Genomic DNA, 27,883 nt, shown 5'->3' on the forward strand with positions numbered 1-27,883 from the left:
TGAGGCAGCCTGGGCAGTCAGGGAAGGGAAGCCTGGCACAGGCTGGCGGGGGAGCACCCATGCCCCTCTCTTTGACTGCTTGGCAGACCCGGGATGCCCTTGGAGCTAGGGGTTGTGGCCCAGTTGCCTGCCATGCCCTACTGGAAAGCCCAACCCCTACCAAGTGGGAACCTCAGCCTGGCCTGGGCCTGGGAATGACAAGAACCCCCCAAGTTTGGCCTCAGATGAGGCACAAGCAGATCCCTCCATGGCCTGCCATTGTCCCCTGTCCTGGAACAATAAAGCACGTGCCTGTGGTCTCTGCTACCTAGCCTTCCTTTCTGGATCTCTCCTCCCTAGGGAGAAAGGTCAGGCCACACTGACGGTAGATGTCCTGGGCCTGTGACTTCACCCCACTCTCACCCAGGACTGGGAGGCATCTGGGAGGACTTCCTGACCAGCCGGAGGATGAGGGCACAGGGGGGTGGAGTCTTTCTGGGAGAACTCCCCAAAGAATGCGAAGAAGCAGCTGCCCTGCCCAGAGGAAAGGAGAGGTTGCCCTCCCCTCACACCCCTTCCAACTGAGATCCACCTCCCCGCTCCTAGCTACCCTCATCTCCTCACGCGGGGAGAGGCCACTTCCCTGTCCAGGCTGTGCCTTCCTGCCCCCATCTTTCCCTGGCCGGGGCTCTGGTTCCACAGGTGACATGAATGGTACATGGCCTCTGCTGTGCGCCGCTGGCACTGCAAGACGGTCCCTGGAGGATCGGGGGCCCCTCAGTCCCGCTTCAGGCTCCCCTCCCAGGCGCCCCTCCGGGCAGGCGGCCCCACACTCTGCCTGAACAGGGACGGGAAAGATGTAGGAACCAAGAGCCTCAGTCTCACAGCAGCCACAGGCGGGGCTTCGGCTTAGAAACTCCTTTCAAGGCCTGGTGGGTGTGGCTCAGTGGTTGAGCATTGGCCCATGCACCAAAAGGTCACCAGTTCGATTCCCAATCAGGGCACATGCCCAGGTTACGGGCCGATCCCCAGTGGGGGCATGCAGGAGGAGGCCAATCGATGTTCCCTCTCATCGATGTTTCCATCCCTCTGTCTCCCTCTCCCTTCCTCTCTCTCTCTCTAATATCAACAAAGAAAAAACAAAAAAACAAAAAAAGGAAGAAGAAAGTCTATCCGGGGGTCAGCCAACATCACCTGGCTGCCCTATAGGACAGCTGTGCAGAAGATCTCATAATGGAACCCCACCCGACATCAGTACCTCCGTACCGGAGGCTCTCCGGCTGGTCCAGGCCTAGAGGGACAGGGTGAGGAGTGGGGGAAGGCATGGCCAGTGGTGCACCTAAAAGAAAGACCCACCCAGCCCGGCCCTGGCTGCATAGGAAGGGGGTGAAAGGTCAGTGTTGCAGCCCAGTTCTGACCAACCCTGGGCCTGGGTCTTTATGCCCAAGCCCCCAAGAACAACGCAAGTGTTTCATGAGAGAACTTTACTGGGACCCACTTCCTTGCCTCAGACTCTCAAACCACAGAGGCTCACACAAACCTACTCTACAACTCCAGCCTAGTCTGTAAGCAGAGGACATCTCCAGGACGCCTGGGCCCATCCATCATACCTATGAGTGAGTTGGCCCCCCTGAGGCTAAGATAGGCAGCAAGCAGATAGGACTTTGAGTCTCATTTTTGTTTGTTTGTAACCAGACTTGGTCCTTAGACTTTATTTTTTAATATGTTTTCGTTGATTTTTTTTTTGAGAGAGAGAGAGGAATGGAGAGAGAGGGCAACATCGATGTGAGAGAGAAGCATCAATCGGCTGCTTCCTGCACAACCCCCACCGGGGATCGAGCCAGCAACCTGGCATGTGCCCTGACCTGGATTCAAACCAGGACCTTTCAGTCCGTGAGAGGACGCTCAGTTCACTGAGCCACACCAGCTGGGTTACCCTTAGACTTTTAAAACTGGACAAGTGACTCTCTGAACTGAGCCCGCTCGTATGCTGCCCCCTGCTGGCCACTTTACAGCAAGTGTTCAATCACCATTTTAGGATGAGCAATTGTGAATGGATGCAGGGTCTGAAAGTCTCTTTGAGGGGAATTATCCATTTTGTTTAGGGACTCTAAACCTGCAGGTTTTGAAACTGGTTAGAATTTATGGGTTCAGTGAACTTGGATAAAGAAATTACACCTTCAGCCCAGCCAGTGTGGCTCAGTAGTCGAGCAATGACCCACTGACCAAGAGGTCTCTGGTTCATATCCCCATCGAGCCCAGGTTGTGGGCTTGATCCCCAGTCAGGGGTGTGCAGGAGACAGCCAATTGATGTGTCTCTCTCATTGATGTTTCTCTCTCTCTCTCTCTCTCTAAAAAAATCAATAAAAACATTTTTAAAAATTTTTTTAAAGAAATTACACCTTTATTTTTATTCATCTCTACCTCAAATTTACCATTTCTCTTGATTATGAATGGCAGCAACAAATCACGATAGCTTTAGCAGAACCTGTGACTTTGCCATTAGAAAGAGAAATTACAGCCCTGGCCGGTTTGGCTCAGCGGTTGGAGCGTCGGCCTGCGGTCCCGAGAGACCCGGGTTTGGTTCCCGCTAAGGGCATGTACCTCAGTTGCAGTTTGTCCCCGGCCCTGGTCGGTCGTGCGGGTGGCAGCCACTCGATGTGTCCCTTTCACATTGATGTTTCTCTCTCTCTCTCTCTTCCTCGCTCTCCCTCCCACTCTACCTGAACAAAAAGTGTCCTCGGGTGAGGATAAAAAAAAAAAGAAAGAGAAATTACAGATGTTTTCATATTACATTACAGATACTGCAGAATAGATATAGGCAGAGATGTCTAGATATAGTTTTTTTCCTTTATTGAATTGTTTTTTCTTTTTTTTGAGAGAGAGAGGAAGGGAGAGGGAGAGATAGAAACATCGATGGGAGAGAACATCAGTTGGCCGCCTCCTGCATGCCCCCCACTGAGGATTTGTCCCACAACCTGGGCGTGTGTCCTGACCAGGAATCAAACCAGCGACCTCTTGGTGCATGGGTCGACATTCAACCACTGACCCACACCAGCCAAGCATATATATAGTTTTTAATATTTAACAATATAAGATTAAAATATACTTTATGTACATAAAAACCTTATTATCCATACGCTTCAGTAGACAAAGACAAAGGGGTCCTCAAAACACAGGAATGTCAAGCACCCTTGCTTTAGTTGCTGGATGGTGGGGAAGTGGAGGCTGGCTCTTAGGGGATGGGCGGGGCTAGGGAGGAAGTCCCTAAGGGCTTGAGACGGCAGCTCTACATCAGCTGGAAGGGAAACATCTCAGTATTTTACAACAGGTTTGAGTCCCAAAGTGCACCCTGCAGGCTGGCCTGGGTGGGATGAGCAGGTTGTCTCCGGCTAGTATTTGGGCTTTCTTGTTCAACCCAGTGGTAAGGTCTTTGTGACACCTCTGAGGAATCAAAGCAAAAATATCTGGCTGACTTCAGAGAGATAGAATCTGAGGATGGCCAGGTCCAGCACAGTCCAGATCAACCTTACAAGTCAACAGCTCATCATAATCACAGCCAGACTAGTCCCACCCCACCCTGTCTTCTTCCTTCTACTGCCCAGGAATCCCTTAGGTTCCTAGGGAAAGTGCCAGAAACCAAATGCAGCAAGTTGCACTGTTAGCAGCCAGACCAATGCCAGACACATGAAGACTTAAAAGGAGGCAGGGGGCCAAGGGACACAGGCCTCTCTGGGTGAGTGTCAACCTGGCAGATCCAGGGATGCAGACCTCAGAACAGGGACTTCCTCCCTGTCTGAAGGTGGAAGTGCAGCAGACCCAGCCCAGAACCTCAACCCAATTTGACTTAGCAGGTGCAGTGATAACTGTTATCAGTTGGTAGGAGAGGGTCCTCTTCCTGACACCTGTGTAGGCCTAAAAGTCCCACTTGTTCACCATAACTTCTCTTGTAACCCCATAAACAATACCTCCAACTCCAAATACTTCTAGACTTACACAGCCTCATCTGCAAACCAACCCCCCATCCCCTGCCCCTTCTTCATCTTTGTGACAATTGCTGAACACCTGCTTCTTGGTGAAATTCTTTCTTCCTTCTCTTTAACATAACTTACTCTAAAATGGGCTCCTGTGCCTACTTCTCTGGCTGCTGCTCCTTCTGTCTCCATTACTAGTTCCCCTCCCTCTGGCCTGCAAAACTCCCTGGCTTTCCTGAGGGTTATACACTCTCATCCAGTGACCCTGAGTTGGAGGTGTGAGCTATTAGCATGAGTGCCCCATTAATTGGAAGACATTTGGCATTTCTGTCCCCTGCTCACTAAATACCAGTAGTGCCCATTGGGAACCCCATAATCTCAGCTACCATCATAGCTTCAGCAATCACCTTGTGACCAAAGACCCCCAGGCATCACTGTCTCCAGCCCTCATCCCCTTCCAGGTCTCAGTGCCCAAATTTCCTGTCTCCTCCTGATCACCTCCTACAGGACATCTGATCTGTACCACACTACAGCAGGTCCCAACTTAGACTCGTCACCTCCCACCAGCGCCCACCGTGATCCAACCTGCGTTCCCAAGCCCAGTAACAACACACCTATCCACCCTAACACTCAGGTCACAGACCAAGGATTCAGCCTCGACTCCTCCCTTTCTCCAAGTCCTTCATCCAATCAACCACCAGCCCTGGAGATTTCACCTCTTAAAAATCTCAACTTCAGCCTGGCCGGTGTAGCTCAGTGGATTGAGTGTCGTTCTATTGACTGAGAGGTCCCAGTTCAATTCCCGATCAGAGCACAAGCCTGGGTTGCAGGCTCGATCCCCAGTAGGGGGCGTTCAGGAGGCAGCTGATAGATGTTTCGATGTTTCTGTCTCTCTCTCCCTTCCTTCCTCTCTAAAAAAAAAATCAATAAAAATAAAAATCTCAACTTCATCTCTTTCTCCCCATTTCTATTGATATTGACATAATCCAGGTTGCCTTTATCTCTCATCCAAATTCCTGCAACACCCTCCTCAGCACATCTTCTGCCTCTAGTGTGGTACTGCTGCGTAACTGCGACCTTGGCAAGGCAAATCAACCTCTCTGTGCCTGCATTTTCTTCAGAATGAATGTAAAATAGTGCCTTCCTCAAAAATGATTGTGGGCATTCTGTTAACACATATAAAGCACCCAGCCGTGGGCTTGGTGCTCAATACGTATTAGTTATTACTATTAGTCTCGCTCTTTCTTTTCTTTTCTTTTTTTATTATTATTTTTTTTATCCTCACCCGAGGACATTTTTCCATTTTTTGTTCAGATAGAGTGGGAGGGAGAGAGAGAGAGAAACATCAACGTGAAAGGGACACATCGAGTGGCTGCCACCAACATGACCCAGCCGGGGCCGGGGACAAACTGCAACCTAGGTACATGCCCTTAGCAGGAATTGAACCCGGGCCTCTCTGGACCACAGGTCGACAATCTAACCACTGAACCAAATCGGCCAGGCTAGTCTTACTCTTTCCAATCTACCCTTCTCTCCGCAGCCAGAGATAATCTCACCAGGTCATCCTCCTCAGTGCCCCCCCTCCATCTTCCTCAGGAGAAGCCCCAATACCTAAACAAGGCTCCACAGATCTGTCTTCCTTTCATATCATGAACACATTCTCTTGAACACATCTAATCAATCTTGCCTCCAAACCCTTGCTTTATGCTCTTCCCTGTGCCTATATGCTCTCCCTCATCTCTCCCAGACAAAGGTGTTCTCAGTTCTCAGGCTGTTCCAACGCTGCCTCCTCCAAGATTCCTCCCCAGAACCCTCCAAGCTGGCGACTCTTGCTCCGCTATATGCCCAGCCCACCTTATTCTAGGGACAGGTATTTGTTCCCTGTATCTCACTCATTTTGGAATTCCCAGAGTCCAGCCCAGGTCCTGACCCCCAACAAGGGCTCCACAGAAACCTGCTAAATTCCAGTGCATCTAGGCCTCTTAGGGGTTAGGTTTAACTCCTCAGCACCAGTGATTAGTGCCTGGCACAGTAGGGTGTGAACCCTGAGATAAGTTCTCCACCTACCTCTCAGTTCTTCATTTTTCTCCATTAAGGAAATGAAGATCTTCCCTCTGGGCCTGGAGTAGGGCTAGGGACAGTGTTACACATAGGGCAGCCAGGCCAGGGAGCTCCTCAAGGCAGCTGCTGCAAGAGGGCTCCAGGCCTAAGCCGTAGCCCTGTCCACCCTCTCTCTGATGAGGGCTGAAAGTACAGCCTGGTGATCCTAGTGGCCTCAGGGGGTCAGAGCAGGTAGGGTAAAGCACAAGACCACCTCCCCATACCTTACCTCTCTCCCTAGAGTTGGGGGTCCTTGTCCCAGCCTCTGTTCTGTCAGGGTTGGCTATGACTTTGACCTAAAGCTTTCCCTCTCAGGGTCTGAATCTCCTTTATCAAAGGGAAAACCCTTTCCAGCTGCAACGTGTACTAAATGCTGACTCTGGGTACCAAGAGGATTAGGGCACAAGACTTGGGGACCACATCATTGTCTAATCCCCCCACCCCAGCAACTTCCCACCAATAGAAACACAACGCTGGACCACAATCAGAGAACAGAAAAGGAGAAAGAATTTATTGAAAACTATATACAGTTGGTCCAGCCCCTACCACAGGTGGCAGTCTGGGCCCATCCCTCCCATACCTCAGGCAGTATCTCAGGCCCTGATGGTGGAGGTTGGGCTAGGGCCAGGGCCTAGACTCCCTTGGGAGGCTTGGCAGCCAGACCCCGCCACAGCTCTTCATCTGTGAATTCACAAATCTAAATGGCCTGTCAGTGGTGGGCAGGAGACAAGGAATGGGTCCCTGTTCCACCTAGCCAAAGCCTGGATAGGGGAACACTATTCTGAAACTTGGGCCAAGAGGCCCAGTTGGGCTGTCCAGAAATCCTGGCTACTCCTCACAAGAGGCCTTCCTGGACATGGAGGCAAACAGCTCCCCTACCACCCTACCCTACCCCAGGTGCCACGCCCCATGAGCTTTATGGACTTGGACTGGGTACATCAGGCACCCTCCCTCCCAACATCGACTCAGGGTCCAGAGCTCCTGGGACACTTCCCAGCCAGGAGACCTGGGGTTGAGAAGTGAGTGCTGAGAAGTCACAGCCGAGGGACCGTCCTGGGGTGGGGGCAATTGGGGGTCAGGGCGTCCCACTGTAGGAATAGTCTGCTTTGTTGTGCATCACCAGCCGGTCATCCACGAAGTAGAAGCTGTCAGACTGTGTCTCATATGGGTGACGGATCATCTCATTGACTGCAAGAGAGGCCCAGTCAGGTGAGGCAAAGGTCAGGAGCTGGAGCCAGGCCACTGCAGGGCAGGGATCAGCCAAACAACCTCAAAGAATTCCCCTAGCCTCTTTGAGCCTGAGTTTCCCAATAGGTGACATGGGAATGGTGGCCAGACACAAGAGACCCAGGGTGAGAAGAAAGGGGGTCAGACCCACGCTCCCCCCAGCTTGGTCTCTCTGAGTCCCCTTGCCCACAGGACCCTGCCCACTCACTCAGCTCCTCAGAGAGAGGGGGGAAGTCATAGATGTGCTCGCAGGTGTTCTTGCTGCTGGGGATGCAGAAGCCAAAGTGGAAGTCAAAGCTTTTGAGCAACTGATTTCTGAAGTAGTGCCTCTCGATCATGCGGAAGTTATTGACAGGCTTGTCTCCCACCGTGAACTCCACCCTGGGAGAGAGAAGGGGGCAGGGCTGAGCTCGGCCTTGAAGTCAAGCAGCCAGGTTCAGGACAGACGGCCTCTAAGAGAGGCTCGGTAAGAACTGAGGAAGGGCTCACTCCCACCCGACCCTTACCCCCAGCCCTTATACCCCAAGCCCCGTGACTCACGTGGCTCCCACCTGCCTCAGGCGGAGGAAGGCAGGCGTGAACTGGTAGCGGACAAAGCGCCCAGCATTGGGGTCCAGGTCTCGCTGGTTGATGGGCAACCGCTCTGTAATGCACCCCAGCTGGGGCTCAGTGGGTGGCAGACTAGGGCCCACATCCACCCAGGGTTTCACCCCAGGGCTCTCATTTCTCAGAACTTTTTAAAACTCCCAGGAGATTCTGATACACATTGAGGTTCAGACCTTTGGCCCAAAGGGTTCTACGTCAGCAGGTTAGAATTTTTAGCTGAGGTTCCCAGTGCTACAGGGGACACAAAAGCCTGGGGCCTCCAGGACTGAAGTTCCCACGAAGGCCTGCAGAGGGCAGGCTGGCAGGGACCAAAGGGACAGAACTGTTCTAAAATGTCCAATCCAGAGCAGATGGGAAGGAAAAGAAGAGGCTCCCTGCCTGATGGCTCCTGGAATGATGGGTCCAAGTCCCAGCTCTGCTCTGACTCCTCTGCAGCCCACTTCACAGCTCTCGCCCACTTCTCTGTCCAGGGCCCACCCAGCCACTCACCTGAGGCTGGGGGCTTCTTGATTTCAAAGAGGACAGTGCCTGAATCCATGTCCCGAATCTTGAACCTGATGAAGTCGATCTTATATATATTCTCCTCCGGGGAGCACAGGTAGTCTAGGGGAGACAGGTGGCTGCTGCCAGCTCAGCTTTTGTGGGACCCTAGACTAGCTACTACTTTCTCTGATCCCTAAAGTCACTGCCTGTCAAGAAGAGAGAAGAGAACCCCTGCCCTTGAGGAACCCCGCAGTGTTGGGGAGACACAGCTCCATCACTGAGATCTCATGGGGAACAAACATTTCCACCTAGTGGCCTCTGGGGTCAGAGTGAAGAAGGGGGAGGACAAGACCAGCTCCCCCACATTTTCCCTCCTGCTCTGGAGTTGAGGGCCTTGATTCCAGCCTCTGCTCTGCCAGAGTCGGCTTGGTGACTGAGCCAAATGGGTCTCCAATCTCATAGGACGCCCCCAGCATGATCAGGAAGATACAGCCCTGCCTTTGGGAACCTCGCTCTAAGAGGAGTGGCACAGCTTGGCCTCAGGAGACACAATCCTCTGGAGGATAGCCCAGCCCCACCATACAGCTGCCCCTGGCGCCACATGAAGGTGCGCCAGGCAAGGACTTTCCCTGACCTGGGGCAGCTGAACAACCCCTTCCCTGTTCCTCCTCAACCCTTTCCCCCCACCCCCAGTCACCTCCTATCCCCATTAAGCAGCTTATACAAGCCCAGCTCCCTTAAGCAGCTTAGGCAAAGCTCTGCTGACTCAAATCCAGAGCCTGGAATTTGGGGAGAAGAAGGCCACCTTTGCTCCCATCCCTGTTGATCTCTAAATGGGAGGAAGTCTTAGCAAACAGAGGGAACCCCTTCAAAGGTCATTTACCCAGCCTTGGCTCTGAGCCACTCCCAGACAGAAGAGTATAGGGGAGGACGGAAGAGGGTGTGGTAGGTGCAGCAGAGGGTGTACATGGGGGATGGGGGGAATCCTCAGTACCCAAAAGAGGAACCAGGAACAGTGGTATGTCCCACCCGAGGAAGCTCAGGAATGCCAGGGCCTGATCCGACCCTGGCCCTCACTGCTTGCAGCAACTGCAAGAGCTCAGGGAGGCCCTGGTGACAAATATGAAGAGGCAGCGAGGTGCAGTGAGGGGCTGTCAGCCTGCACAGCATCACATCCTCCCCACAGAGGCCCGGAAATCACCCTCCAGCCCCTGGGCCACCTCCTATTCCTCTGGGGCAGGAAGAGGAAGTAAATGTAAAGTCATTCTCTCTTCCCCAAGCCTGGGACAGGCCCCTTCTCAAAGCCCTCCTGGTAGCCACCTGGCACCCTGGGGTCCAGCAGAAATTACATAGAGCTTGGGAAGGGGCCTGAGCCCTGGCCTGTCCACCACAACCGATGGTGGGGAGAAGGCGGAAAGAGGAAATGGAAATGGGCAGCCCTGCCTCACCCTGTACACACCTTATTTTCACAGAAAGTAAGCACTAGTCCAAAGATGGAGAAAGAAGGTGCAGGGTACAGGGAGAGGAGGTGGAGCTTCTCTTCTCATTTAGAAACAACGTTTTGCAGTCTGACCTCAGTCTGTCTCTTCTACTGCAAATTCAATCTATCAACTCCTCTATCCTTAGAGGAAGAGAGGAACAGGGGATGCCAGTGGCTCAGGACACCACAGCCACTCCCTCCCTTCTGCCAGGGAAGGACCAGGCCTTGGACCCAGGGTCAGGCCAGGGGGAAGAGTGGCCGAGGGCTCAGAACACAACTGCTTCCTTCCCCTCAGCCACAAATAGCTTCCTAAGCTGGATTCAGGGGACAGTAATCCAGGAGGAACAAACCTCAGACCTATGTGATTAGGGTCAGGAGAGACCAGGAGGTGCCAGGATGGAAAGCCCTGGCACCCTGTTCTCAACTTCTAGAGAGGAAAGAGCTCCCATGAAGCCCCTCCCCTCCCCCTCCCCCCAGATGCCCCATCTCTAAGGGTTATGAATTCCTTCAAATTAGGAGACAAATGGTAGTATATGGGCTGGATCCCCCTGCCCAATAAGTGCAAAATAACCTCTAAAGTTACCTAGGACCTGGACAGATCATCCTGACCTCCAGACATCCTATAAGGAAGTTCTGTCCCAGAGCTAACCTGAATCCTAAATGCTGCTGTTGCCAATTATAGCCCAATTGGCACCAACATCAGACTGGTCCAGACCCCCTCGCACTACAAGTACCTGTTTGGGCAAGGCAGCTCAGCACTCTGGGGGCCCTGCCAAGAATGGCTGCTGCCTGGCTCAGAGAGGAAAGAGAAGCTGGTCCCCTAGGGACCCAGATGTACAGGCCTAGACCTGCCATCATGGTCCCTTCCTCGGCTGTCTGGCAGCCATGGGCTCTGCTGCTTCTACAGCTCCAGAGTTCAGATCCACTAGTACCTGCAGCCCCCACCCTCACAGAGAGGCCTCAAGAGTTGCTCACAGAGGGAGCCAGGGCAGGGTTACTGATGAATGAGGCCAGAGGAGAAGGTCACTGCCTCTCCAAATGCCTTCTCTTCTTTGAGGCTCAGCCACCACTTCTGCCATGAGGCTTCCTAGTCCTTGTTCCCTGCCTATGGTGACCCCCTCTCCTGCTCTGAATGCCCAGTTGTCTGCTTCCAGGCAGCAGCCATCAGCAGTCCTGTGGGACCCTCATTCTACTCATAAAAGAGCCCTATTTACAGAGCATGCAAAGCATGCCAGGCACTGTGCAAAATCAGAGAATTTATTTTCACAATAGCCCTAAAAGATAGGTGTCATTATCCCCCTTGTACAGATGAACATGCTCAGAGAGGTGAAGCTACTTGCCGAAAGCCACACAGTCAATTACATGGCAAAGCTGGGACAACCCAGACAGTCCAGCTCAGAAACTCAACCACAGTGGAGATCTCTAGGCCCTTCAGGAAGGGGACTGGCCCTAGTTTAGGCTGGGGTGTGCATGGGGGGCATTAACCTAGTCCTTTAAGAGGGTCCAGACCCAACCCACTGAAGCTTCCTGCTCAGGTCCTTTCCTGGGGAGGGGGATGGCTCCAGACTTCCTGGGGGATCCAGGGTGAGGGCATTAATTGTCAGGGAAACCTGAGGGTCTTAATGCCACCTAAATAACTCAGCCTCTACCTAGCCTCCAGGCTGGGGACTGAGGACAGACTGCCCTCAGCCTTCCTCCCCATTATTGCAGAGAAAGGACTCAAAGGGCTCTAAAAACTACATGGGAAGGGGTCACAGTTGCAGCTGCTGCCTCACCTCCACCACAAAAAAGAGGAATGGACTCAAAAAGTAAGGAGTGGGGTAGAAAAAAATCTCCAAAGGGATAGGAGGGGGCACAGATCAGGGGAAGGGGGGACATGGAGATCTCAGGATTGGAGGCAGAAGACAGGGGACTCAAGCGAGGGGTACCCGGTGGGGGAGGAGAGGCAGGAGAGGGTGAGGAAGGGGGCGGGGGCCGCGGCTTCGCTCTTGGCAAGGCCCCCTGCCTCCCCGCGGGCGGCGCTCCCTCGCCGGTGCTCACCGCCAGTGATCCGCTGGAGCCTCAGCACGTCCTCCGGCCCGATCGGTTGCCTCCTCTGCAGCGGCCCCGGCCTGGGCCCTAGGCCTGCCTCCGGTTCCGACTCGGACCCGGATTCGGATTCTGCCTGCAGCTGCTGCTCCGGCTTTGGCTCCACGCTCAGGCCGGAGGCCCCAGGAGCGGGCTCCGCCCCCGTCCCGGCCCCGCCGCCGCCCTTCTTCACCTTCATGGCCTCGCAGGGCGGCGGATCGCCTGCTGCCGCTGCGGCTGCCAGAGCCGGCTGGAGCCGAGAAGGGGGAGCGTCCGCAGCCCCACCCCCAGCCAGGGAGCCAAGGACCCAGGTACCGCCCCGCCCCGCCCCTGAGGTGTGCCCGCCCCTGGACCCGCCCACCACCAGCCCACCCCAGCCGAATGGCTGTAGAGGCGCGGACCAGGGCTACTCACCCAGGGCAGGGTGGGAGCTCACCCTGGGTTTCACTCACTTTTTCCAAGGGTCCTGTCTACCTTTCCTGTGCTCCCGCCACTCTGCCCTTCCCTTTGCCCCTCAAGCGAGTTCCCATCTCAGAGTCTTTGCCTAGGAAACCGTTCCCCCAAGGGGCCTCTTCTTGTCCTTCTGGTCTCAGCTCAAATGTCGTCTGCCCAAAGACCTTACCTCACACCCAATCCAAAATACTAACCCCAGTCACTATCTGATCCGCCTGGCTTTTCTTTCTAATGCATTATCCGAAATTAGTTTGATTTGTTCACTGACTCCCCCTAAAAGAACAATTGTAGGAAAGCAGGGACCTTGTTTTTGTTCTCTGTAACACCCCACCACCTGGTACAGTACTCATGCTCAATATATTCTTTTTTACATTTTTTAAAAATGACTTTTAGAGAAAGGAAGGGAAAGAGAGAGCGCGCACGAGAGAAACACTGATTTGTTGTTCCACTTATTTATATATTCACTGGTTGATCCTTGTATGTGCCCTGACCCAGGATCGAACACTCAATTTTGGCACATTGAACACTCTAACTAACTGAGCTACCCGGCCAGGGCAATGTATTCTTTTTTATTATTATTTATTAATTAGTATCTAAGGTCTTACACTGGTATAAGCCATTCTCTCCCAGACCCCCTGCTAAAAAGCAGAAGGAGATGTCAGACTTGGGCAAACCAGGACATGCAGAGGGACAACTGCCTAGTTGTTTGTCTAAGCCACCACAGGACCCCCCCCAGGACAGGGAGGCAAGAAGGGCACACGACCAGGTGAAAGCAAAGTGGCCCTGTGAGGACAGACCCTAGGAAACCATTACTTACACATGAATGAAGAACAAAAGCTATGCTCATACTTCATATCATTCCAATTCACATTCAATGTTTATTGAGAGCCTAGAATATGCCAGACACTTTCTAATGCTTATCACATTTACTCTTCACCACCACCTTATAAGGGAGTTATCATTAGTGCTATTTTAACAAGTAAAAAACTGAGGCTCAGAGAGATTAAGTAGCTTATTCAGAGCTCCCCATATAAGTGCAGAAACCAGGGTTTGAATTCAAGCATGTCTGATCCCAAGTCTGGAACTTTCTCACTATACCATACTGCCTCTATGAAAGGGTGAAGGGAACCTCTGGCACACACACAGCATCAGGCTGTACTAACAGGCATAACTAGTCAGGAGGGAGGAGAGCAAGGCAGAAGGCCCCAAAGGTGACCTGTGCCTGGCCCCTTCCATGACAGCATTGCTGGGGCTCTTCCTGAGGGGTAGGGAAAAGTGTGGAAGGCAAGGGGCTAGAAAACAACCCAGGGCTTTCTCCTAATGCTCCCTCTCAGTGCAAGACTGTGAGAAACAGGGCAGAAGTATAAGCAGCCTTTGCCGCCGAAGGCAAAGGGACTTCAAGTTCAAGGAGACCTAGATGATGCATCTTGTAAGGATGGGGGTGGGACACCTCAGCCAGAGAAATGGGAAGAGAATGAAAGATGAACCCATCTTGGAGTATAACACTTTGGTTACTGGAGAGGCAGCAGAGGAGGCTGGAGACAGACACCTCCCACCCTGGCCAGAAAGGAAGGCTTCTACTGAGATGCTGCCCCGCTCAGTCTATCTTCTCAGGCTTTTTCCAGGACTTGCGAGTCTCCAGGAAGATCTTGACCAGAGACAGGAGGATGGGCACAGCCATAGGCAGGAAGAGGGGGATGTAGATGGCAAACTTCTGGTCATCAGGAAAATAGAGAAGGTGGAGGAGCGAGGGATCAAAAAAGGCACGCTCCGAAGATGTCACAGCTTCCTGGCTGGCAACAAAGGCAGAGGCCAGGTGTCCAGAAGCCAACTCCTCCGCTGCCTTCTGGACTGCAGCTACAGCCCTGTACACCTAGAAGGGGCAGGGGATTAGCAATTAGTCCTAGGCACTGATGAAGGCGGGTAGGGGGGTAACAAGCTTTACTGCGTCTTCCATCTACCAGATAGGTTGCCTGGAGTTCGCCCAGGATATACAGAGGCTAGTATTAAAGGGTTATGGTGTACTTTCTTAGTGCCTGCTCAAAACCTCACATTCCCCCCAATCTGGACTTCTGCTGGAGGCTGGCACTGCCTTCAAGAAGGCTGGGGCATTCAAGGCTGGCATGCCCACACATACCCTGGACTTCATCTGGCTCTAGTTTCACCACACCCTGGTCCTCAATGGCCATTCCAATCCTGGGCCATGGAACCCATCTCCTGCCCACTTACCTCAGATGCCACATCGTCCTTAATGACAATGTTGCCGATCTTGCCCAGAAGCTGGGCCAGGGAAGTGAGAGTGGTCGTGGCTGTGGCCAGGTTCTCCACCGACCGAGCCCAGAGCAGCCGGTCTAGCTCCCAAGTCATCAGCCCTTCACTCTTAGGCCTGGAAAACAGGCATTTTGGAGGCACCCGGGGCTGAGCAATCCCGAAGAGCAGCCTGTAGGAATAGCAAAGGTCAAAGGGGCTGAGACTAGAAAGTGGGAGAAGTTGGCTAAGATTCCTAGAATAACTAAGGTTTTCAATTTTACCCAGACCCACAGGGGTGGCAGGAAAGTGCCTCTGGGTCTTGGGTTTTGGCTTTCACCAGTGTTTTAGCTTTTTTTTTTTTTTTTAATTTATTTTTTATCCTCACCCGAGGACACTTTTTCATTCTTTGTTCAGATAGAGCAGGAGGGAGAGAGAGAGAGAGAAACATCGATGTGAAAGGGACACATCGAGTGGCTGCCACCCACACGACCAACCAGGGCCGGGGACAAACTGCAACTGAGGTACATGCCCTTAGCGGGAACTGAACCCGGGTCTCTCCAGACCGCAGGCAGACACTCTAACCGCTGAGCCAAACCGGCCAGGGCAGTGTTTTAGCTTTTAACTGCTTCTATATTGGACTTCTAAGATCTTGTTTGACAAAAGGTTCCATGATTAAAATATTTTCAATAACACCAACTTAGTTTAATCCTCTCACACTGTCTACTCGCTCTTTGGACAAATGGGGCCACTAAGCCTGAGTTAAGGGATGATCCAAGACCACCTCTGACAAGATGTGCCTTTCCAATCCTGCACCCATAGCAGACATTGCGAATCAATCAGAATCCTCTTTCCTGATGAGCCCAAAGAATCCTCAACGTAGGGCATCAGGCAGCCACTATCAATATATCCGTTAGCACATAAATTAACAGCTATTTTCTTAAGCACCCCTAATCACACCCCATTGACCTGACATTCATGAGTCTATTTTTCTTAAAAGTTTTTGTCAACAACTAGTTCTTCTTAGAAGGATGAAGTGATCCTTAGAAACCTTTCTTGGTTTCCTAGGGCTCAAAGCACAGCCAAATATCCCTGTCAGGTGAGATTTTATTCCAGTCAGCCCAGAGTCAGAGTCAGGGACCAGGTCCCCAGGTGGATCACGTAGGACCTCACCGCAACTGAGCCAGGAACACCTCCATCACTCGCACCATGTCCACCTCCACTCGCACTGGCAGCTCCGAGACATTGTAGGCTTTGGGGTCCACATTATACACCTGCAAGGGGAAATGAGGTGGCCTCAACATCATGCCAGAACCATACACAGCTGTGCCCTAGACACTTGGGAGGCCGTGAGAGAAAAGGAAGATATATTCCGTGCTCTTTAGAAATTACAAATCTGATGGTATAGCTGATATTTTTTTTGAATACCTATTAGGAGCTTTCCATAAATTATCCATTACCTCCTCAAAAATCCTGTAAAAGAAATATTTTTTATTCCAGCTTTCAGAAACTCCCAGTCTAATAGGGAAGACAAAGTTCCAACTTTGCAAGACTCTCACAGATAGGTCCAGGATCTAAGATGTACAAAGAAGAGTCCTCAGTAAGTGCAAAGTGCTACACGCAAAAGGGTCATATCATAGGAAATACTGACAAAGTAAAAAGCAGTGGGGCTGGCAGAGGAGAGGCATGAGCTCACAGCACCCTCCCGTCCTTGGTGCCTTCTCACAGACTGGGCCATGGAGGACACCAGAGAAACAACAGCAGAACAGTCTCAGGGAGTATCTGTCTGTCCTGAAGCCTGGGTTCTGGGGTCTGCATAATGTGACCATTACCATAATGCCACCCCAGCGGGGACTATGGAAGGCGTTGGTGGCCACCGGAGCCCCATCCTTGTCCTGAATGTACAGTGGGGAGTGGGCAAGCTCAGGTACATAGAGTAGAAAGTTGAGCACAGGGTAAAGGGAGGCAGCACTGGAACCTGTGGTATAAAGAGAAGAGGAGTCAGAATATCAAAACTCCCTAGATCTAGATCTTAGTTCCAGGTCAGCCTCTAACTTGCTGGTCACTCTGGGCCTCATTTTTCCCAATTGATAATCACAAGAATATCCTCCCGTCCTGGGTTTCTGTGGCAAAGAACCTCTGAACATTCTCCCAAGGTGTACCATGTACAAGTGCAGTCCTTGGTATCTCCCCTCCTCTAGAAGGCCTCCCTTAACTGTCTAAGTCAGCTCTCATGGCTACTGCCACATTGCACTCGTGTCACCAGAACTCGTTTTATGCACAAGTGTAAATGTGACCTCACGTCAGTTCCCTGCTTGGTATCTTTCAATGGCTAGTCATTCACACCAGGTTAAAGTTCAGACTCCTCAATGTGGTCCTTTATGATCTGATGCCTGCCGGCCTGCCCTGTCAACATCATTTTAGTCACCTTCTCAGAATTCGGCCACATTAAGCTTCTTTGAATTTCCTGAAGGTCTACGTGCTCTTACTCTTCTACATCTAAGCTCATTGTTCCCTTGCCTGAAATGCCATCTATCTGTACTCAGCACTGCCATAAAGCAGTCCCCCGGACTTCATCTGCTGAATGAAGACAGAGGAAGAATTTGCCACGGCCTTCCGTGCTGCCTCTCTCATGCCCCTTGGTCCACCCTGGCCTAGCCCTGAAGTCGCAAATTCCACAACTAACGATACATTCGTTTTGGTTTGCCTGTATTGCAGTTGTTGGTCACACCTACTTTTCCTAGGTACCACCCCAAAAATCAAAAACTGGATTCCTAGCTTCAAGGTTACTCATTCTGCCTTCATGTACTTTTGTTGTTATCTTTCCTTCATGTGTGACCTTATCTTTCCTGGATGGCTTGCAGGGAGAGAGACACATCCTACCCGTTCATTTATAAAAAGTGCTGGGAAATATGTTTAATAAATGCTTTTGGATATGATAGTGTGGTGATGGAGATGTCAACAGAGTATCATGACAAAGGAGCCTAAGTGCCCAACACTTCCTCAACATCCTCAGACCAACCCAACCTGAGAACCATCGCTATATACAACCTGCCTCCAACCCCAGGCGGAGCCTTCCGGGTCCCTCCCTGGACTGGCCCTGCACCTCAGGCGCTCACCTAGGCGGGACTCCACTGGATTGATGACATGGGGAAGGCTATGTGCGGCCAGGTAGTAGCTGGAGGAAGCTGGGTCAAAGCGGGGGTTTACCCCCAACACTGCATAGTAAAGGATCTAGAGAACAAAGAGGGAGGACATTATTTTGTTTATTGATTTATATTCCACTTTATCCCAAAAAAGATTTGAGGTATTGTATCCTTAAAAGAATTGTATCCTTAAAAGGATACAATTATGACAGGATGAAATATCAGAGACAAAATGAGGGCTGAGAGAAAATAGGTGTAGGAAAAAAATATCAAAGCCAAGGGTAAAGTTAAAATATCAAATATATTCTTTGAAAACCACGTATTTTCCCAGGCTTTCTCAGCCTAAACAAAGAAGGAAACAAAGAATAGCATAATTCAGTGTCCAGAAGGTCAAATCAAGTCAGTTATTCAGAAGTAATTACTCCCACTACCAAGACCTAATACAAATTTCTCTCACATTTACCCTCAAAGGACATTGTATGATACAGAAAGCTACATTCTTCACATCTCTATTGTTACTACATTAACATATTTTGGGAAGTGTTTTATTGTTGTTTAAATAAATTCTTTAAGGACAGTACAACTGGTGAATACAGTTCTGGAGACAGCCATAAGGAAGTTAGTTTTTTTTATCCTCACCCAAGGATATATATTTTTTTTCTATTTATCTTCAGATAGAGCAGGAGGGAGAGAGAGAGAGAAACATTGATGTGAGAGACACATCGACTGACTGCCTCCCGCATGACCCTGACCAGGGCCAGGAACGAACAGCAACCAAGGTACGTGCCCTTGATCGGAATCAAACCCACAACTCCTTGGTCCACGGGCCGATGCTCTAACTGCTGAGCCAAACTGGCCAGGGCAAAAGTTAGTTTTTTTAACAGGCACTGATGAAACCCCGGGCTGTACACAGGAGAGAAAGTCGATACCGGAACCTTATACATACAAAGGAAATTCCTAGCAAATCAGCAGGCCCAAAGAGCTAGAAGAACAGACTACACTTGTAAACACTAAACATAGATAAACTTTGAAAAGGATGATGCAGCCAGGGAAAGGACCCCTCAACTTGCTCGCAATCTCACCTGAGAGTCCACAGAGAAGTTGCCAGCAACACTGAGGGCGTTCAGGAAGGGCTGCACATAGTGTCGGACAGCTCCCTCGATGTCCCAGTGGACGTCGTGGGACTTGGGGTCTGGGTTGAGTAAACTGAAGGTGATCTCATAGCCTATGGAAACAGAAGTCAAGGAATCCAGAGGCTTCCGTGGATGAGGGGCAGCCTGTACCCCTGGCTGAGCTGAATTTGTTTCTCCTCTAGAATGGGGCTGACTGCCATCATGGAACCAGTTAGAGGACAACACTGGGGTGAGGAACACTGAGCACTTAAACAAAAAGTTGCAACCACAGAAGAAGGAAAGTTTGCATGCAGATTCTCCTCCTGCCCCAATGCCTCCACATAATTCATTTCCCTCTCCCTTCCCATAGCAAAGCCTGGTCACCCTACCCAAGCTGGACTTGAGAGGCCGCCTCTTATCAGAGCTCCACTTGTCCTCTGGAAGGTGGTCAGCCAGGGCGGCAGCAAGCACATCCTCAGTTAAAGACATGGCCTGGGCTACTTGGATTATGCGGCGGCCAATGATGTTAAAAGCTTCCCGGTGCAATATTCCCCTCACGACTGCTGTCCTCTTAGGCCCAATGTAGCTCATCATGTCCTATGAGGGGCAAGCAAGGAACAGAATGCCGGTGGCTCAGGGAAGAAAGCAGAAGAGCACTCTGTCTCCTGATTCTGAGAATCTGCCTTTTGCACTGACCAACAGGCACCTCTCTTTAGATTCATAGTGAACTGTTATCTCAGCATTTCTGAGCTATGGGTGTATGTCAGTGGCTTCATTCATTTCAGTTCCCTTCTCCTTCCCAGTAGACATAGTTCCAGGGAATACCTAAATCTTCACAGGCTGGAAACTAAGAGATGGTATGCTGAACAAGAAAAGCAAAATACTGTAAGCAAACAACTGCAGAGTTTGCTCTAAGTAAATGGCACATGGCAAAGAGGCAAATACAATAATTTTCACAGCAGCCTTACTTGTAATAAAAAACTGGAGATAGCCCTGGCCGGTTTGGCTCAGCGGTTAGAGCATCGGCCTGCGGTCCGGAGAGACCCGGGTTCGGTTCCCGCTAAGGGCATGTACCTCGGTTGCAGTTTGTCCCCAGCCCTGGTTGGTTGTGCGGGTGGCGACCACTCGATGTGTCCCTTTCACATCGATGTTTCTCTCTCTCTCTGTTCCTCTCTCTCCCTCCCACTCTATCTGTACAAAGAATGGAAAAATGTCCTCGGGTGAGGATGATAAAAAATAATAATAATAAAAAAATTAAAAAAAAAAAACTGGAGATAATCCATATGCCCATCAGCAGCAGAATGGATAAACTGATATTTTATACAATAAAACATTAGACAGAATTCAAAATGAATGCATTAGATTCAGCTACACATATTACCATGGATGATTCTCTCAAACATAAATGTTGAACAAAATGAAAGTATTATTTATTGTACTATACCATTTATATAAAGTTCAAAAATATGTAAAATTAAATATATTGCTTATAGAGATACAACATATGTGACAAAAGTTGAAAGAAAAGTAAGAAAATTATATTATAAAATATGATCACCTTGGGCTGAAAGGACCTTGGGATGTAACCACGGAGATACATGGGGCTGCAATTATATTGCTACATTATTATAAACTGAAGCTGGGTACATAGATGTTTGTTAAAATTTTCTTTCCTCTTTTTTTTTATTAATCCTCACCCAAGGATATTTTTCTATTTATCTTCAGATAGAGTGGGAGGGAGGGGGAGAGAGAGAGAGAGAAACATCAACGTGAAAGAGACACATTGAGTGGTTGCCTCTAGTATGACCCAACCGGGGCCCGGAACGAACCAAAATCAAGGTATGTGACCTTGACTGGAATCAAACCCATGACTCATTGGTCCATGGGCCAACACTCTAACCACTGAGCAAACCAGTCAGGGCTCCTTCCTCTTTTTATAAGAATTAAATATTTCATTATAGCCCTGGCCGAGGAGCTCAGTAGTTAGAGAATCATTCCATATGCCAAGGTTGCAGGTTTAATCCCGAGTCAGGGCACATGCCCAGGTTGTTGGCCAAATCCCCAGTGGGGTATGCAGGAGGCGGCCAATTGATGTTCTCTCTCATCGATGTTTCTCTCTTTCCCTCTCCTTTCCTCTTTCTCTAAAATCAATAAAGAAAAAAAAGAATCAACCAATGCATACACAAATAAGTGGAACAATAAGTCAATATCCGTCTCTCTCTCCCCCTTCCCCTCTATCTCTAAAATCAATCAATAAATAAAAATTTTAAATATCTCATCACACTTTGAACCAGCAATTCCACCTCTATGTATTATCCAACATGTTCTTGACATATGTGTTTGATGAAATGTATTATAGCATTAATTGTGAATACTGAGACAATGTAAGTGTTGTAAGAAGATGGGTTAAATAAATTTTGATACATCAAAAAAAAATCTCACTATAAATTCATAAAGAAAATGGCACATAGTATAACTTCCATTAAAGCCTTTTGTTCATGAAAAAGTCAACACATTGCCCATATTACCATCACAAACCAGCTTCTTTCTTTTTTTTTCCCTCACCGAGGACATTTTTTCAATATTTTGTTCAGATAGAGTGGAAGCGAAAGAGAGGAAGAGAGAGAGAAACATCGATGTGAAAGGGACACATCAAGTGGTTGCCACCCACACAACCCAACCAGGGCCAGGGACAAAATGCAACCGAGGTACGTGCCCTTAGTGGGAACCGAACCTGGGTCTCTCTGGACCACAGGCCGACGCTCTAACCGCTGAGCCAAACCGGCCAGGGCCCAGCTTCTTCCTTTTATTCCTGATTATTTTTCCACTTAAATGATCATTGAAATTTTACCATATACAAGTCTTTGATTTAGAAAACCAGAGTCAATGAAACAAATTCCTATTTGCATTCTTTAAAAAAATTATTTGGAGAGTTTTCCACAGCAAATGGAAGAAATGGGCAGTAATACTACAAGAAGGAGGCGACCAGGGAGAGGAAGAGCTGACAGAATTAGCAAGGCCACCGTCTCTCTGTTCATCCTACCTGGGGGAGAAGTGCGGAGTGTTCAGAGATCACGTACACAGTCAGGGAGCCCTCTGCTTGCTCCTGTGGCTCAGCTAACATTGTTTCTGCCTCTGGGGACAAGAGCAGGTGGTGCACCAGGAGCAAAAACATCATTCCCTCCCGCTCAGGCCCCCACAGAGTGCCTGCCTAAGCCACCCCTCCACCTCCCACTGACACCAAGCTGACACTGTGGGCAGGCTTGGCCCTCAGTGGCCCAAGCTGAAACACATCTCATTCACAGCTCCCCCAAAGAGATTTTGGATTTAAGACAAGGTATGAAAACTATACCTTTAGGGATCAGAAGGGAAAACAGGGCTTCAGGTTAAATGGTGTGATCTTCCCCTCCAGTACCTTGCATACTGCCCAATGACAAGGCCTCTTCCTCATGGTCCAAAGCCCTCCGATAGGCCTTCTGAAAGCGGCATTTGATTTTCATTTTGTCTGAAAAAAAAGAAGCAGCATGACAGGAAGGGCAAGTGTCAGACATCTGCCCCCGTCCTAACCCTAATACTTTCCATTGTCTGAGGACAGCAATATGATTGTTTGCAGAGAAAGACCAAGAAACTACAGCCAATTCTAATGATTTCTGCATGGATGATATCAAACACGTGATACTCCATCTCTTCCACCTGCCCAGCTCTTGCCTCTGCCCATGTACACACTGCCTTCAACTTGAAGTACTCTCCCACAGGGAAACCTATTACAATATTCATTACACAAATAAGTGAAAGGAGAAAAGTCATATGACCATTTTATTTATTTTTTATCTGTTTTTTATTTATTTATTTTTTCTTTTTTTCTTTTTGATTTTAGAGAGAGAGTAAGGGAGAGGGAGAGAGAGATAGAAATATCAATGAAAGAGAACATTAATTGGCTGCCCCCTGCATGCCCCCAACTGGGGATTTGGCCCACAACTTGGGCATGTGCCCTGACTGGGAATTGAACCGGTGACCTCTTGGTGCATGGGTCGATGCTCAACCAATGAGCCACACCAGCCGGGCTTATTTTTTATTTTTATCCTCACCCAAGGACATTTTTCCATTTTTGTTTTAGATAGAGTGGGAGGAGAGAGAGGAAGAGAGACAGAGGGAAACAATGACATGAAAGCGACACATCGAGTGGCCGCCTCCCGCACCCCAACTGGGACCGGGGACAAACTGCAACCGAGGTATGTGCCCTTAGCGGGAACTGAACCCGGGTCTCTCTGGACTGCGGGCCAAAGCTCTAACCGCTAAGCCAAACCAGCCAGGGCTGTGTTTTGTTTTTGTTTGTTTTTTTAAGGAAAGAGATAGAAACATTGATCAGCTGCCTCCTGCACGCCCCCAACTGGGTACTGAGCCTGCAACTGGGGCATGTGCCCTGACTGGGAATCGAACCTGGACCTCTAAGTCCATAGGCTGGCGCTCAATCCACTGAACCACACTAGTCGGGCCATATGACCATTTTAATAGGTACCTCAAAGTAATTAAATTCATGCACATTATTGATAAAAATAAATATATACTTAATAAAAAATACTAAATAAAGTTCCACTGAAATTAGTAATAAAATGAGGATGCCTGCTAGTTCCGCTATTATTCAGCACTGTTCTTTCTGAAGTTCCTGACCAATGGAATAAGAAAGAGAAATAAAACATGAATATTTGAAGAGACAAAATGGCCACTTTTTGAAGCAGTATAGTTATTTTCCAAGAAAATCAAAGAGCATCACTTGAAAAACTATTAGAACTAGGCCCTGGCCAGTTTGGCTCAGCGGTTAGAGCATTGGCCTGCGGTCCGGAGAGACCCGGGTTCGGTTCCCGCTAAGGGCACGTACTTCGGTTGCAGTTTGTCCCCGGCCCTGGTTGGTCGTGTGGGTGGCAGCCACTCGATGTGTCCCTTCACATCGATGTTTCTCTCTCTCTCTCCCTCCCACTCTATCTGTACAAAAAATGGAAAAATATCCTCGGGTGAGGATAAAAAAAAACAAAAAAAAAAAACAACAACAAAAAAAAAACTATTAGAACTAGTAACAGTTCAGTGAGATGACTAGATAAGAGAATACATAAGAATCAATAACTGATAAATACCAGCAACATCTAATTAGAAAAGCAAGTATTTTTAGAAATCCCAATCGCAATAACAATTAAATATATAAAGATACTCAGGAATGAATGTACAAAACTATAAGGAAAAAAACCCAGGACTTTACTGAAAGACATAAAAGATCTGATAAAAAGGAAAATGCATACAAGGCTCTTAAGATTAAAAATTCAAAGTATGTCAATTTTCCCCAAGTTAATCTATATATAAAAGGCAATCCCAAAGCGATTTTTTTTTCACCCCCTGGAACTTGAAAAATCGAAACTAAAATGTATTGGGAAAATTCTTTATAGAATTCCAGGTTATATATGTAGAAGACATGATAGGATTTAAAAAAAAAAAAAAGACATTTTGTAACTGATAATGAAATGGATTCCAGCATCAATGAAAGTTAAAACCATCAGGTGAAAGGTTGGCAGGACTAAAATACAGAAATCAAGCTGACAATACTTGAACTCACTAAATCATCTTTGTATCACCAAAAGTGAAACAACAAGCCATTACATGCTTTATGATCTAACATGATAGTAAGTAGACCATACTAATTATGAAGTACACTTGCCCAAAAAACTGAACCTGATTTTAATCAAATCTCTAGATCTAACTACCAGTTTATAAGGAATATGGATAATAGAGGAATAAGTTAAATGAAATTAGAAGAAAGCAGTCTGCCAAATCCCGAATGTGAGATGTTTTATAAAACAAATGATGTGGTTTCTCCAACAAATCAATGCAAAGAAGTGTATCAGGATAGGATAGGGGGAATTGATATATAATAAAAGAGACAAATGAAGTTTAACAAAATTTAATGTATGGATCCTGATTAGTCTAAACCAGCTATAAAGGACACCTTTGAGATAACTGGGGTAATCTTACTATACACTAGGAATCAGGTGATATTAAGGATTATTGCTAACTTGGTTAGGTATAATAACGTTTTAAAAAAAAAAGTCTTCAATCAATGGCTTCCCTTCTCATCCAGAATAAAAACTATATGTGAGTCTGGACCACTTTTGTCACTCTAGTTTTATTTCATTTCCTTACACTGTCCCTCATTCACCTCATTCTGGGCACCATGGGATTCTTACTGTTCTGCAAAGAGAGCACTGTCCCTGCTTCTACCTCAGAACCTTAAACTTGTTTTACTCTCTGCCAAAATACTCTTCTCCCAGATATCTACACAATTTACTCCTTCACCTCTTATATCTTTTAGGTCCTACTCAAACGTCCTGTTTTCAAATGATGCTTCCCCTGTCCACCCTACCTAAAATGGCAATGACCTCCCCATCCCCCCCATAAAACCTCCTATCTCATTGCTCTACTCTATTTTAGCCCTATCGCCATCTAACATATATTTCACGTTTATCTTTTTAATTGTCTGTTCTCCTCTTTTTTGTCTCCTTTGTTCACTGCTGTATCTCTAGCAACAGTAACTGACATGGGTACTCAATACATATTTATTGACTAAATGAACAACCCTATTACTATCCCTATTTAACGGATGAGAAAACCAAGGTTTACAGAGGTTAACAACCTCACCTAAATTCACACAAATAAGTGGCAGAACCAAGGCTTTCGTATAGCTCTCTTATACCAAAATTCCATACTCCTAGCCACTCCACTATTGAATACTGTGTCACTGTGAACAAGTCCATGAGAAATTGACAATAATCAAGGTACAAACTAACATGTGAGGTATAATCCAATTTTGTTTTGAGAAAGAAAAAGTATATGTGTGTACATCAGGTTGAACCATATGAAATAAATTTTTAAAATATGTGTGACCAAGGTTAAATAGCAAAAAAGTAAATGATACACAGGCACTTCGTGGTCTGGACTAAGCCTACATCTCCTGTCACTCTCAATCTCTCACTTCACAGTGCAGACAGATAAAACTGCTCATGGACTCTCCCCACCCCCAGTATGCTACTTTATCCCTCCATGCTTTTACACAGGAGGCAGCCAGCATAGCTTGTTGGTGAAAAGCTTGAACACTGGAATTAGGCCTGGATTTAAATCCCAGTCCTACCTCTTATTAGCTAGCTGTGTGATCTTAAACAAATTAAAATCTCTAAGTCTGTTGTTATTTGTTTTTGTCTTTTCTATTTATTTATAAAGTGGGGGTCATAATGTAAGAGAGAGTAAAACGAGGCAACACATGTAAAGTGCTTCACCTAGTTTTTGGCATATAGTGAAAAACAACTAACATTAGCAAGCATTATTACTGGCTCATGCTATTCCCCCGCCTCCCAATTTAACCTGAATTTCCACACATCCTGTAAAAACCCCACTTAAAAATTACATCCCTCGCGCTGGCCAGTTTGGCTCAGCGGTTGAGCGTCGGCCTGAGGACCAGAGTGCCGGTTTCCGTTCCTGCTAGGGGCACGTACCACCAAAAAAAAAATTACATCCCTCTAAACTTTCTCTGCCTTTTCTTTCCTCCCAGGCAATTAAAGGCTTTCTTAAGTCCAATCTCTGTTTCTTAATACATCTGTGATTTCTTTATTTAAATGTCTTTCTCCCCTACCTGACTATAAATTGTTTAAATCACTATCAATTTCTCAGTCAGCCCCAAATTCCTGGTACCTAAGAAAAGTGCTTAACACTCAGTGAAGTGTTTAATGTCAAACTGAATAAGGCCTGTATACAAGTCCAACTTGATTCCAAATCCTCTTTCCACTACACCCCACTTCCTCCCCTATCCTCTAATGAGCATCAACTAATTCTGATCAGGTACATAACTATTTTATAAATAAAACTGCCGCCTTAACGCTGAACACTGAATTTAATGTTGCTTTTCTTCTAACCAAACACACTGTTCGTTCACAGAAGCCTTTTCCTAAGTTTTTAACTACCTTTACGGGACACTCACATTCCTACCCAATGCATATCTGGACTATGCAGCCCAGAAAGGCAGCCCTGGCCCCCCAGGAGCTCACATTTCAGAGGGATCTCTCTCTCATGCACAACGGTGAAGGGAAGCTTCTCCTGATCGTCCAATGGCACTGAGTCTCGGGTAAACACGACAGTGACAGGAACCATGAGCCGGAGCTGCGGGAAGGCGCATCAGGGCCATCAGCTGAGTCTGTACCTTGCAGATGAGCTGTCCCCTAGCCCTCCCCCATCAAGGTCTCACCTGCAGGGCATTCAGCCCACTGATCTGGGAGTAAGGCAACGGGGCCCGGTAGGTTTCTGTGGTCTTCCACCAGAGGGGCAGCCCCAGCACTATGGCCACAGCAGCGAAGAAGAGGGCGGCACGCTTGCCTCGAACCACCTCTGGAGATACAGGGGTATCGCCTGAGGCGCCGGAAGTGGGCGTAGGCGCTGGCCCCACCCCGGGCGCGAAGAAGCCCCGCAACCCGTAGGCAGAGGCTCTGGACCCTCGTTCGTAGGGATCCCCGTGCGACCAGCCCAGGCCCAAGTCTGAAAGGATCCTGTCTGAATCGACCCCCGAACCCCAGTCCGCTGGACCTCTGACACACCACAATCCCCACCCCCTCATTCCTCCCGCACAATCCACGAATCGCATGCCCCAACCCGAATGCCACCGCACCTAGGTCTGTGGCTGCGGCCCCGGCGGCCGCCATGCTTGATTCCGACAACTCCGTGGGGCGGAGCAGCGCAAGCCTCCCCCAATTGGAAACCTGCGAGGAGGCGGGACCAGGCAGCAATCATGGCCAATCGCCAGCGACACTCCAGTCGCAAAGGCGGGAGAAGCCGGCAAAAGGTGGGCAGGGCCCACGAAGGGTTAAGAACTTGAATTTCTCCTGGCTGGTTCGGCTCAGTGGTTAGAACCTCGGCCCGCAGACCAGAGCCGCGGGTTCGATTTCGGTCAAGGGCATGAACCTCAGTTGCTTTTAGATC

At 48.7% G+C, this 27,883-nt stretch overlaps 2 protein-coding genes across 2 annotated transcripts; both read right to left on the reverse strand.

The window, feature by feature from the left end:
* Nucleotides 1-6,537: 6,537 nt before the first annotated feature.
* On the reverse strand, nt 6,538-12,180 carry UNC119 (unc-119 lipid binding chaperone). The gene is made up of 5 exons (XM_036269155.1): nt 11,890-12,180; nt 8,376-8,489; nt 7,821-7,923; nt 7,489-7,661; nt 6,538-7,241 (listed from the first exon to the last, which is right to left on the reverse strand). Exons 1-5 carry the CDS (start codon nt 12,113-12,115, stop codon nt 7,129-7,131), a joined length of 729 nt encoding a protein of 242 aa, XP_036125048.1. The 5' UTR covers nt 12,116-12,180; the 3' UTR covers nt 6,538-7,128.
* Nucleotides 12,181-13,213: 1,033 nt separating this feature from the next.
* PIGS (phosphatidylinositol glycan anchor biosynthesis class S) lies at nt 13,214-27,620 on the reverse strand. Its single transcript, XM_036269644.1, has 12 exons — nt 27,573-27,620; nt 27,156-27,295; nt 26,959-27,070; nt 22,290-22,379; nt 21,918-22,009; nt 19,264-19,471; nt 18,845-18,987; nt 17,736-17,850; nt 16,449-16,594; nt 15,790-15,890; nt 14,599-14,809; nt 13,214-14,242 (listed from the first exon to the last, which is right to left on the reverse strand). The coding sequence occupies exons 1-12, from the start codon at nt 27,604-27,606 to the stop codon at nt 13,967-13,969; spliced, it is 1,668 nt and encodes a 555-aa protein (XP_036125537.1). The 5' UTR covers nt 27,607-27,620; the 3' UTR covers nt 13,214-13,966.
* Between the last annotated feature and the right edge of the window lie 263 nt (nt 27,621-27,883).

This window comes from Molossus molossus, unplaced genomic scaffold, assembly GCF_014108415.1.
Source record: "Molossus molossus isolate mMolMol1 unplaced genomic scaffold, mMolMol1.p scaffold_m16_p_19, whole genome shotgun sequence".
Classification (NCBI taxonomy): domain Eukaryota; kingdom Metazoa; phylum Chordata; class Mammalia; order Chiroptera; family Molossidae; genus Molossus; species Molossus molossus.

Bases quoted from the DNA above. Each gene is read 5' to 3' on its own strand.
- UNC119 (XM_036269155.1), bottom strand. From the start codon at position 12,115: ATGAAGGTGAAGAAGGGCGGCGGCGGGGCCGGGACGGGGGCGGAGCCC. The intron at 7,924-8,375 runs GTGAGTGGCTGG...GGTGCATTACAG, and splicing joins CAAGAAGCCCCCAGCCTCAG to AGCGGTTGCCCATCAACCAG. The intron at 7,662-7,820 runs GTGAGTCACGGG...TCTCTCTCCCAG, and splicing joins CTGAGGCAGGTGGGAGCCAC to GGTGGAGTTCACGGTGGGAG.
- PIGS (XM_036269644.1), bottom strand. From the start codon at position 27,606: ATGGCGGCCGCCGGGGCCGCAGCCACAGACCTAG. The intron at 27,296-27,572 runs GTGCGGTGGCAT...CTGTATCTCCAG, and splicing joins GGCCGCAGCCACAGACCTAG to AGGTGGTTCGAGGCAAGCGT. The intron at 22,380-26,958 runs GTGAGCTCCTGG...CTTTTTTTTCAG, and splicing joins GAGAGAGATCCCTCTGAAAT to ACAAAATGAAAATCAAATGC.